This window comes from Mus musculus, chromosome 14 (assembly GCF_000001635.26).
Source record: "Mus musculus strain C57BL/6J chromosome 14, GRCm38.p6 C57BL/6J".
NCBI lineage: Eukaryota > Metazoa > Chordata > Mammalia > Rodentia > Muridae > Mus > Mus musculus.
Genome location: NC_000080.6, coordinates 48,233,231 through 48,246,083, shown reverse-complemented (window position 1 = coordinate 48,246,083; position 12,853 = coordinate 48,233,231). Strand labels below are relative to the sequence as shown.

The window sequence follows — 12,853 nt, the reverse complement described above, 5'->3', positions numbered from 1 at the left end:
CTGTGAGTCTTCCCGTGGACTTCCATTCTCCCTTCTTGGCTCCAGTCATCATTACTGTAGACAGGCACTCTACTTTGTTCATCTAGCTCAAAACACATACCTTTGATGGTCTGATGGTCTTAGTACTTCTCAACCATAAATTGATGCTGTGTATGTGTGTGTACAGGACAAGTTCCAAAAGGAATAGCTTAAAATGGAGGTATTACTAATCAATGTTAATGAAATGCTACTGTCTAGAACTATAATGAAGTATGTAAGTTAAGCCAGTCTCCTGGCCTCATAAGCAGAGCACACCTGGTCCTCTGTCTCCTCTGAGTGACAGTGTAAGGCACCCACGTCTCCTCTGACTCACTCAGGTCTTTCTTTCTTTCTTTCTTTCTTTCTTTCTTTCTTTCTTTCTTTCTTTCTTTCTTTCTTTCTTTCTTTCTTTCTTTCTTTCTTCCTTCCTTCCTTCCTTCCTTCCTTCCTTCCTTCCTTCCTTCCTTCCTTCCTTCCTTCCTTCCTTTCTTTCTTTCTTTATTTTTTTTTCGAGACAGGGTTTCTCGGTGTAGCCCTGGCTGTCCTGGAACTCACTTTGTAGACCAGGCTGGCCTCGAATTCAGAAATCCACCTGCCTCTGCCTCCCAAGTGCTGGGATTAAAGGCGTGCGCCACCACCGCCCGGCTTTTTGTTTTTACTTTCTTGTTGAGAGGTTATTTCCTTTCTTCATTTATTCCAAACCTAGAAAGCAACAACTAAGATCTTGCTTGCTTCTATGAATTCAAACTCTACCAATCTCTAAATCCCTAAATCCACACCTAACCCTGACTGTTCACGCTGACACTCCACGGCACCCACGCGACCCTGACATCAAGCTAATGGGGAGGTCTGCAGAACGCAGCCCATGCTGAGGCCCGTCCTAGGACAGCTGCTGGACTGTTTGCGACTTTGTACATACCCGCTTGTTAAAGGGAGGTAAAGCCGGGCAGTGTCGTCTGCCTTTATCCCAGCACCCAGAAGGCAGGCAGAGGTGGATGGTTGTGAGTTCACATCCTGCCTTGTGTACATAGAGACCCTGTTCAAACAAACAAACAAACAAACCAAACCAAACCAAAACTGAACTCGGAACACAACGCTGTTCAGTAGTCAGTAGGTGGTAGATATTACAGGGCTGGAGAAATAGCAGTTTAGAGCTGTTCTTCCAGAGAACTTAAATTTGGTTCCTGGCATCCACAGATGACAGCTCCCAACCTCTGTAACTGCAGTTCCACATCTACACCCTCTCCTGGCCTTGGCAGACACCTGCATACAGATGGGATACATTGTCACACAGAGACACATTAAAAAAACAAACAAACAAAAGAACAAACACCAGATTATTTTAGGAAAACCCACCAGTGTCGTGTTTTCTTAAGACACTTACAGTCTTATTTGTCTTGCCTCTCTCTATAAGGAGGTAGCATTGGTGCTGTGTGGAAAACAAAGACCCGAAGCTTACTTCTGACACAGTCACCTCTGACCTCAGTTAAGTTGCTTTTTCCTTCAAAAATTTAGAGTTTTCAGGTTAAAAATTTAGAGGCTATGAAAAAAATCAGTATTTTTCCTTTTTCTGTTTGTGTATGCAAAGAGGTTGTATGAATGCATGTTTGTGTGTGTGCACAGAGGCTAGACGTCAATGCCATGTCTTTCCCTGTGACTGTCACCATGATTTACCCTTGATTTTCTTTGCCAGTGTGTGCATGTGTGTGTGTGAAGGGGTGGGTGCGCACACATAAATGCATGAGTGTTTGTGAGTGCATGAATGTGTGCGCGCATGTGTGTGTGCATGTGCACATGTACATGTGTGAGCGTGTGTATGTGGGGCAGAGGAGTAATGAGCGAGGGGCGGGCATGTAAGGCATTGTGTGGAGGTCAGAGGACAACTTGCCTGAGTTGGTTCTCTCTAACCTTGTAGCTTCTGGGAGCCCTACCAACTTGGTAAGACTAGCTGGCCAAGGAGCTCTTGGATCTGCCCATCTCCGGCCCCTCAAAGCCAGGGTTATAGTTCTCTACCAAACTTGGCTTTTATGTGGGTGTTGGAGACCAAATTCAGGTCCACATGCTTGTACAGTAGGCACTTTGCCAACCAACCATCTCCTTACCCTACAAGTCAGCCTTTTGAAAAAGCACGAACCCTGGTCTCCAGAAGGCTCTCAAGGCTATGTCCTGTCAAGGAGTCTGAGTCTGAAAGCCCAAATTTCTTCCATAATAAAATAAAGGTGTCAAGATGGCACTTCCATCACACTGTGATGACCTCTGTGGAGAGGGAGGATCAAGTACTAATGACAAGCACCGTGGTGCTTCAAAGTGAGTCTACACCGTGCCTCCACATTGCTACATATTTACAGGTGAAAAACTATCCATTTTATTAGATCTTGAATACTTATATTACTATGACAAAATGAAACACTCAGAAGTTAGCTGACAAAAACACCCAATTGTATCTTTAATTCACTCTGAGAAGGAGAGGGCATGAAGAAGACTGTACTCTTCATCAAAGGATGCTGCATGGCTGTAGAGAATTACTCAAGATGCTCCTTAAAGGAGTGCACCATCTTACACTCGGGTGTGGCACCTGCCTGGGCACTCCCCGTGGGACAGACAGACAGCAAACTGTTGATTTAAGGTTGGGAACATATGAGGGGCAGCTGTCAAACAGTCACGACCCTCTGAGTTATGGCTGAGGATGCTTCCAGCCCACGTGTAGTAAAAAGGCTTTGCAACTGAAAATGGGCACTTTCCCCAAGCAATAAACATCATTATAAAGTTCCATAACAATATGACAGAACTTATGTGCCCGTCCTTGGCACAACAAGAGCCATTTAGGTGGTGCACAGAATGGCACAGAGAGTGGAGCTGCTGCTAATACTGTGTATATAAATAACAGAGACCTTGCTTCTGGGTCTGAACTGGCATTTGAATAACTAAGCCTGTATATGGTTATATCTGTCATTTAGTGTGCAGCTGTCTAGAACTGTTTAGCTTCACGTGGTCTCCAAATCTGCACACCACCTCTTACTCCTTCCTTCCCAAAGCTGGCTGCCTACTGTACAATGTTTGTGTATCCTTTTAGAGATTTTTAGTGTACCTAAGAATTGTTTCAGTCATTCAATAGCACCATTTTAACAAAACGATATTAATATTAATGCAATATTTAGCATAACTGCCTGTATTTAATACCATGACTTAATTGTTTGACACTTCACACTAAGCAATCCTAACTAACTCTAATACTAAGAGTAGGACTCGCTATCCACAGTGGCCTTGGTATTCGCTCCACCAGTCTCTGTTTTGAGCTCCGAGTCTGTATTCAGAGCTTTCCCTTGCTCGGCACGATGGCCTCGCAGGGCTCTGGTGTACTGCTGGACCTGAACTTCCCGCATGGGCTCCAACTGGTTATTTCTTAAGCCATGCTTGGAGCAAGAGCTTTGTGCGCTGTCATGTTGCACATAGGAAAGGACATCCCTGGGATAATCTGGGGAGAGAAAACCTGTCCCTTGGGAAGATCACAGTTGAGTCCAGTGTGTGAACAGTTCAGTTTTTCCCCAGCCATTTCCACATCTCTGCCCCACAGAGCTTACATTGGTTTATAATGCATAACAGACTTACCTAGCTCTCCCGTGTTTTTGACGAAAGTCTTTGGATTCCTTTTCTAATCGAGCAAGAGAAAAGTAACATTCCTCCACTAATTAAGATCACATATCCTCTTGTTTTGTAGGAAAGGTACAGTGTATTTTCTTATTTTAAAGAGCTATTTAATGTCCTTTAAAAATGAACAGCTGCTATATTCTTTGATGGTGTGTCAACTTGACCGTCTGTATTCTTCTTAGTCATTTTTAGGAGTAGCTTATCTTTTAGGACCTCAACCACTCATGACATGAATTGTAAATATTTCTGCCATTTGTCACTTGCCTTTTGCTTTTACTTTATTATATTTTGGCTATAAAGAAATTTACCTAAAATACAAAACCTATTTATAATTTATTTTATGTTTTGTGGGGGTATTTCAGGATTAGGACATTTTAACCTGGGTAATTTTTATAGCAATCACTTAATTTGAAAAAGTCTGACCACTTAATCATTTAGAATTTTATAGTATTCGCTTGTGAGGCAGTTTGCTTCCTCAGACAGCTGTTTAGCACAATTTTGATGGTAACTTTTTAATCAGATAGCTTAAAAAGACAAATATTTCTCCCAAACTCTGAGGAGTGCTTAAGAGAAAGGAGCCACTCTGACGGAGGCTGGTTTTTCTTTTTAGTCAGAGGTGTTGAAGCTCGCGTGGGCAGCTTTCTGGCCTACCCACGCTACCTACCTACACCGAAGTTCGTATTCACCTTTACGTTTTCATTAGGAAACGTAAGTACGAACCAAGTAGCTTTGTGGCTAAGTCATGTCTCATATTCCTTAATCATTTATGCATAAACTAGCAGCAGAGTGGCTGGGCCAGTGGCTCTGACGGTTTATGCCACGGGTGCTGCTGTGATGCAGCCCAGTGCAGACAACTGCTATGACTCAGTGCTGTCCAGAAGCCAGAAGCCACTCCCTCACAAGGTGCTCAGTGCTGCACTTCCAATTAATAACAGTAAGGAGTACTCTGCCATGAGCCCACCTGCATTTAGTGACTTTAACATGGCTACTGGCAGCTACTTATGGTTCTCTTTCTGAAAACGGTCCCTGCTTTGCTCTGGCTCTTTTGTAAAGTCTGGGAAAATGGTCGATGCAGGATGGGGGCCAACCTCTGGCATCTGGATCTGCTGCCTCCAGCCCCCACTTCAGCTTTCATGTTTCTGACATTTGTAAGGAAGCTACACTGTGAAAAACAAAGCCTGCTGCTCCGTCTGCTAAGCCACCTTCCCATCCTAACATGTGAAATCACCTCAGCTCAGCTACAGGGCCTTTTGTTTCTTCATCCCGGGTTTACTCCATCCCTCCCCATGCAGATGTGTGGGTCTCGCATCGGAGGCTCACCTCTGCCTTTGTGCCTGCCTGAGTCCACGTTAAAGCTTCCTGTTGGCTCCTAAGTACTGAACCTCGGATGTTTTCTAAGCCCTCTCTTTTCAGCTTCTCTGGTGTTCTTCTCTTTCTCTCCTGCTTCTGTTAGGTTCACTTCTACACTCTGTAATAGGCCATCAACTCTTCCCTCTCTCAACCTAGAACTTTCTTAAGGGCAAAGAGCTTTTTGAGGTAAGCATTTAGTAATTCGACTATCAGTCTTTATCTTCTTAAAATTTAATTACGAAAGCACTTACGCTTCGAGTTTTCTAGAAGACAGTAAGGCACTGACCACATCACACGAGTTTCTCCTTATACTGTTCCAATTACGTCTGGAAGACTCCAATATTTTTATGTCTTCCCTGACTTGTGCCATTTAAAAAGCTCTTCTACTATGTTTGTCTTAAAAGTGGCTGCCTTTACATTTTTTGTGTCTGTTGTTAATACCTATTTAAAAATTGATGTAAAAAGTCACAAGGCCATGAATTTGAAGACGAGCAGGGATGGGTGTGTGGGAGGGAAAAATGCCGCAATTAAAATACAATCTCAAAAGCAAACAAGCGAGAAAGCAAGCAAAAAATATCTCAAGATATGGCTTTATAATTTCCCTTTCCTCCTTTAGAATCGGGGTGATTTTTGCATTATTCTCACCTCTTTTCCCCTGGGCATGACTGAACGGCGGCGCTGTGGTATTTCTGCTCAAATGTCAAAACACACAAGTAAACGGAAGCGGGTCGGTTTCCATTAAGAAAGACTTGTTACCTGAAACATGTCTGTGTCTTTATCGTGTGTGTACTCCACCACTACCGTCTGGCTCCGTGACAACGTGTACGATATGCTGTGATGTCCTCTGGAGCTGATGGCCTTATTGTGAGAGGGAAGAAAAGAAAAACTCATTTAAATCTCATCATAGCAACTGGCCACACTTCTGCTATAGTTCAGTCAGTTCACCAGGAAAACCCATATGCCATGCTCCAGCCTGACAAGGTTTAATTTCAGAAAGCAGAAAGCGTTGCTGTACACCCTACCGGGGGGGGGGGGGGAAATCAGTTAGTTTATTTGCAACACTTCATTTAATTATATTGTCAGAAAAATATATACACCATCCTTATTCCCGAACTTAAGTGACAGAACTTTTAGACCAACTATGGTGATTTCTTTAAATTTTTATAATTTCTTTCACACAATGGGTAAATTAATAATCATCTGTCACACTGCTTCATCTGTGTTCTAGAGATTCAGTAAAAAAGTCACTGAAAACACTACTCATATCCTGCAAGGATGCCTGGGTGACAACATCATGGTCCAACCCACAGTCATGTCTATAATGGGTTCTACATCTCAGCCACATCTTGTATTAAGCGATTGCGGCGCTCACATGTTTCATACCTTAAAAAATAAGACAACGGGATTTGGTGGCACATTACAGAACTTCCAGTGCTTGAAAGATGGAGGTAGGAGGATTGGGAGTTTGAGGTCAGCCTGGGCAACAAAGCAAGAGAAAGAACCTAGATCTAAAATATGGACAACAGGTTTGTAGTTTTTCGTTTTCATTCATTCATTTATTCAAACATAAGCCAATCCTCTTATTCAAGTAATCTAAGAATAGTAAGACAAGATATTGCTCATATTTTTTGCATAACGATGTTTGAACATGTCTTAAGTCGTAGCCAAATGCTTTTACTATTTCTAATAAGGGAATTGATTTAAATGATGCTCCAAACTGTTTCAATTACATTTTCTCTAGCACTTTAACTTATCTTCATTCTACTTTTTTATTACGCATAGTAAATAAAATTTTAATAAGCTTCCCTGTTAAACATTTAGTGAAGGAATGGCACTGTCTGAAGTGCACAAATTCTTCTGAAGTCGCTGAGCATATGTGGCCTGTGCGCTCGTGTGCATGAGCATGTGCATACGCATACACACACATACACACACACACACACACACACACACACGAGTCTGAGTGTCTGTCTGACTAGTAATTGCTCAGAGCAGCAAGAAGCAGAGAATCTGAGTTACAATGAACCTGGTGACCCTCCCAGATTGTTAATAAGTTAATAATATTGGAGCTCTGTGATTAATCTTCTATTTTACAGTACTTTATTAAGATACTACAATTACTAAAGGCAATAGAGCTCTTTAATATGGCCTGAAATCTCAAAAACACTTCTTACTTAACACTGCTACCAAGAACAGTCTTCCAACCCTTCACTAGATAAATCAGTCTATCTTAATGCGAACAATATTCTATTGAAGTTAAATCAAAGCTGCTTTATTAGTTTGGAAGACACTTAATTTAACAATATTGCTAGAGAAATATCCCCCACTCTCCCTTCCCTCCCCCTCCACCCTGTCTCCATGCAGGTATGGAGGTACACTTGCATGAAGAGATCAGAGGTCGGTATCTCAGGCATCTTCTCTCAAATTCTATCTGTCCACATCTCTAATGGGAACTCGTGAGACAAGGTCCTCACTCTCAAAACACTGTACCTGAAAATTACTCCTAGCTTTACTCCTGCTTGCCAGCTTTAACATTCTCCCAATGCGCTGGGGAACTTGACGTTTGGGAGGTGGCTGTGGTAATGCCGGGGCCTAGAACAACCCTGTGCAGGTGCCTAGGGACACCTCCAAAGCCCCTGGGGAAGTGCCAGAAGCAGGCTCTGTGCAGGTGCCAGGCTAAGTCCAATTGTTCTAACAAGTTTAACTTATAAAATGCTCGTGTCAGAAATGGAAACCGCCAGCAATAGTGCTTATTGTCTTAGTTTGCTCTTCTGTTGCTGTAAACACCATGACTGAAAGCAACCTGAGAGAAAATGGTTTAATTCGGCTTACGCTCCGAGGTCGCAGCTCATCTCTGAGGGGGAGGCAGGGAACATGTAGGAAGGATGGTTTTCCCACTTATGCTTACCTAGCCTTTTCACACAGCCCTGGCCTGGCGGCACACACTGACAGCCATCAATCGGAATTTCTCACAGACATGGTCACAAGCCAATTTGATAGAGGCAACTCTTCACTTAAGGGTCTCTCCTCCCAGGTGACTTTTGTTTCCATAAAGTTAATAATAGATACTAACCAGCACATGTATGTATGGGGATGGACTACCTTACATAGAAACTGCCAAGGCAGAGAAGCCACGCTCAAGTCCTATAAGAGACAAGACAGTGAGGGGGACTGGAACTTCTTGGCTTTGTACGCCCCTTCTGGGACACTGTGAAATCACCCATTTAAACCGCTGTGGGTTATTTATGTTGTCAAACAGAAGCTTAGGATAAGCTTAGGAAAGGTAAACAGTATTACATTAAGAAAACATGCTTTCTGCATCTTTAGGATTAAAAAAGTCATTGCTGAGGCCTATGACGGGAGGCTCTGGATCTGGGGAAGATAGGAAAGAGGGGACAAGATTCTACAAATAAGCTTCAAGACAGTCAGTGCTGAGTCGCCTCACAAGACACCGCCAGGACCTCACAGTAGGGTCTCCTCACAGGACACGGCCAGCATTTCACAGCAGACTCACCTCACAGGACTGCCAGCACCTCACAGCAGAGTCACCTCACAGGACACAGCTAGCACCTCACAGCAGACTCACCTCACAGGACACAGCCAGCACCTCACAGCAGACTCACCTCACAGGACACAGCCAGCACCTCACAGCAGACTCACCTCACAGGACACAGCCAGCACCTCACAGCAGACTCACCTCACAGGACACAGCCAGCACCTCACAGCAGACTCACCTCACAGGACACAGCCAGCACCTCACAGCAGACTCACCTCACAGGACACAGCCAGCACCTCACAGCAGACTCACCTCACAGGACACAACCAGCACCTCACAGCAGACTCACCTCACAGGACACAGCCAGCACCTCACAGCAGACTCACCTCACAGGACACTGCCAGCATCTCACAGCAGACTCACCTCACAGGACACTGCCAGCATCTCACAGCAGACTCACCTCACAGGACACTTCCAGAACCTCACAGTAGAGTCACCTCACAGTAGGGCTATTCTCCTTTATGCTCATTTCCAGCTTAAGGGCACCACAGGATTCAATGTCATCGAAATGAGCAAATGAAAGAATTTGCCACAGATACAATATGACGTTTAGCCTTTCCTTTCTCGGGCCTTCCCTTGCTCTTTATGAATGAAAGTTCTGACAGTGACCAATTGTGTTTCCAACTGTCTCCAGTCTACGAAAGCTATCTATTTTACTGTAAGTGTGAACTGGATTAAAGCATGCAACCAGGCAATTGTGTCCACATGGAATAACAGCTTCTAGCCCAAACAACCAAAGATGCAAAGCCTGACTCTGAAGCCCCAGAGGCCCACGTGGGCCCACTGAGAGCAAGGCACTGCTTTCTTTAGCTGATTTTCTTTCCTGTGTGTAGCCCTTTCACAGGCTTAGTGCACCCAACCTTTGCCATTAAGGGTGAGAACAGTCAGGGTGCATGCTGGTGCAACTTTCAACTAAGAACCTGGTGTCATGGAGTTCTTCAGGGCTCTAGACTCAATACCCAAAATGGTTCCGGCTCCTCCTCTCTTAAATGGAAGCATTCACACCCCATTAACGACAGTCAAGAGAATACAGCGCTGGTGAGCGTGTGTACCTTAAGTATCTGATTTTCAAGTTCAGGGAAGCAGAATTCACTTTCTTCAAAACAAAACCAAGTTTGCCTGTTACTATACATATCTTGAAACCAAATGACTCAAAACTTTAATAATGTCATTTTTTCCCCTAGGTGCCTGGGATGTCAATTACCACAGAACTACAGGGTGCACGGCAGTATGACTAACTCTGTCTCTGGAAGCTCACTCTGCCCAGCCTCTCTAGAAAAAAGCAACTGGGGCCGTCTCTGCCCCTAGGAAGGGAGAGCAAAGCACTTGCTATGGCAGCACGCTGAAGGACCCATGTGACTCCAGTGTTCTCAGCCCTGCTCTGAGAGCACTGCCCTGAGTCTCTAAGCTCGCTGTTCTAACTGCTAACTTAATATTCCAGTCCATTGTATAATGTAAGGAAGTAACTATACAAGGCGATCCCTGCAGAAAGGAGCTGATTAACGTTAGAAAGAACCTGTAGTAGTCTCTCGCTGTAGGCCTGCTAGTAAACATAAGCATCCCACTACGAAGTGTGCATCGGTAGAAACACCTAGACTGGCGTTACAGGAAACACCAGTGAGACAGTGGGGGTAAGTCTGAATGAAGCAGATGAACTGCACCATTTTTGGTCTAAATCAACTTTTGACTTTTGTGTGTTTGGGAGAAACATGCCCACTAACAGGCCACTGGGTGAGCTTGCTTGACTGAGAGCAGCCTGAAGTAACTGTGGACTTCAGCTGTGGTGCTGGGCAGAGCATCATGGGTACCACAGGGTCTTAAGTAAACACCATCACAGAAGAGCAGCAGTTTCATCAGTCGGTGACACCCCACGACACGTGAGACAGCACTGCCTACGGTAATGCAGCCTCACTGTAAAGCCCACCGGAAACCTAGCCTGTGTCTGCAGCTACTCACACTCAAATTGCTCGCTCCACAGGGGAACTTGGTTAACTCTTCTGGGCTCCAACTTTACCTGCACTTTAAGAAAAGAGGACATGGCCACGTGTGGGCACCACCAAGGTCGACTTGGCTAGTGGGATTTAATGCTGAGGAAAGCGCCACACTGGCTCTGGCTTGAATCCTAGACCAGATTCTCATCAGTTTAAATGGCATCCCTTTCTGATGCTTCCGTGACCTTAATTCACCGACAAAGGCAGTCAGTGCCAGCAGCTCGGAAGCACGGCGAAGGCTGTGCAGCCTGGTGCTTCCCCTCCTCAGGCGACAAGCTGCGCTTACGGCACGGGATCAGAACCAAACAGGTTTGCCATCAGCTCCTTGGAGTCGGCCACATGTGCTGGAGAGGACTATTCTCTCTGGCTTTAAATACATGTTCGATATTGACTGTATTAATTAGAGATCATCCTGGTATGACAAACACGTTTCTCTAGAACTAATGACTTTTATGTCAGGATGACAAGTGCAATTAGGCAATAAATCTTCCATCAGTCTGGTTCCAACTGCTCCGGGGAAGATGAGGTTTCTGCCATCCTTGTCAATTTACGGATAAAATATGCATGAGTACTACTTCTAAAGTAATTCTCAATTCATGGTACACGTGCACACACTTTTAAAGGTATTTCATTTTCCAAAGAACCATCTATTTCAGATGAGTGTCTAAGTCACGGCTATGATAAGAAAGTCGGAGTGTGTTTAATCAACAGCAATAGTATTTCCTAGTAAATCAAAATGATAACCCTATTTGATAGCAGCTAAGGTCTTGAATTTGGCACTTGGCCACTCCTGTTCCCATCCACAACAGCTTAGCGAGCTATTTTATAAGCCTTGACAGAGAATCTACTGTACGCATGGTACTGGACACGGTACCTGGGGCAGACACAGCCAATTAGCTAGCAAGCACAGAGGCCAGAGGCTAAGATGCTTGAGAAGTATCTGTTTCTAATTTGGGGTCACTCTGAACTACAAGGAAGCTGGATTGGGCTGGTGGCACCAGTTACAAGAGACGACTGTATTCTGGTATTCCAGAGGACAGGAACAGCAATGGCTACAGCAGAAAAGCTACTTCCTGTGCTGGCTGAGAATCTGTCCCTAAGGGATTCTACCTTTTCTACTTATTCCATATCCATGGAATTAAGCATAAAGTACAGAGTAAGCCAAGGTCTCACTGTGATGGCTAATAATGACAACTTGACAGGGTCTAGAGTCACCTGGGTGACGAGCCCCTGGGCACACCTGGGAAGGATTACCTAGGTTGGCTTACTCCCCCTAACTGTGGGCAACACTATTCCGTGGGCCGAGGTCCTAGACTGAACAAAAGGGAGAAAGTGAGCCGAGTCTGCTTCCTGACTGGATACTGTGTGACCAGCTTCCTCAAGTTCCTACTGTCATGATTTCCCTGCATTGAAGGGCTATCCTGGGGAACCATGCGTGAGCCAGAACAACCCTTTCCTTCCTTGAGCTGCTGTTTGTCAAGTCACAGCAACAGGACAGTAACGGATACTAAGACGGGTACTGTGAGGTATGACTACGGCTCTGACAAACTTAACCATGTGGCCTATAGCAGGTAGGTTGAGGACTTTGGAACTTTGAGCTAGGAAGGCCTCCAATGCTGTGACTATAGCTCAGTGGGTTGTTATGATGTGAGCCTGAGAGAAATGTGGACAGCAGAGACCCAGCTCATGGGGTTTCAGAGGGGAACAAGAATTCTGCCACTCAGGGCATGTGACAGTAAGTCTGGCTGCCTCCTGTCTGCATCCTGAGAAACTGAGGGAGACTGAATTTAAAAGTAATGGACTGGTATGTTTGATGGCAGAAATCTCACGGCAGGATGGGATTCAGTCTGCGGTTTGGCTATCGTTCACCCCTCTTGTCAAGCTCTACAGGGAAAAACAGTGATACACCCAGAAACTTGTCTCTCACATGATTCTATATCCTGTCAACTGGCACTCAGGGTTAACCCTCACACTCGAGGTTGGAGGACGGCTTATTTCACTGTACTACCTACAAAACTAATTAATGCATGGCCTTCTCTTGTTCCGTCTTACCTCTGGGAAAATCGGGATGGAGTGTATTTTCCACACAGGAAAGCTGAGATTTGAACACATTATCTAGACACATAAGCACATCCCATTACCAAGCGCACACCACACACCAGTTGCTATAGAGGAAATCTACATTAATCACGTAGCCTGTAGGGCTCCACATTTCTGTAGAGACATTTCCCCACACTGCCTCTGTGGCAGCTTCCGACAGACCAGGAGAGGATGAAGGGGTAGGTCTTGA

General features: G+C 44.8%; 1 protein-coding gene across 6 annotated transcripts in view; it reads right to left on the bottom strand.

Annotated features, from left to right (window-relative positions):
* The window catches only part of Peli2 (pellino 2), a 160,802-nt gene that overhangs the window by 35,495 nt on the left and 112,454 nt on the right, over positions 1–12,853 (bottom strand). For all 6 annotated transcript variants that reach the window (XM_006519742.3, XM_011245231.2, XM_006519741.2 and 3 more), the window contains one exon: positions 5,773–5,874. In XM_006519742.3, coding sequence (XP_006519805.1) covers positions 5,773–5,874 — 102 coding nt within the window. The remainder of the gene's footprint in view (positions 1–5,772; positions 5,875–12,853) is intronic.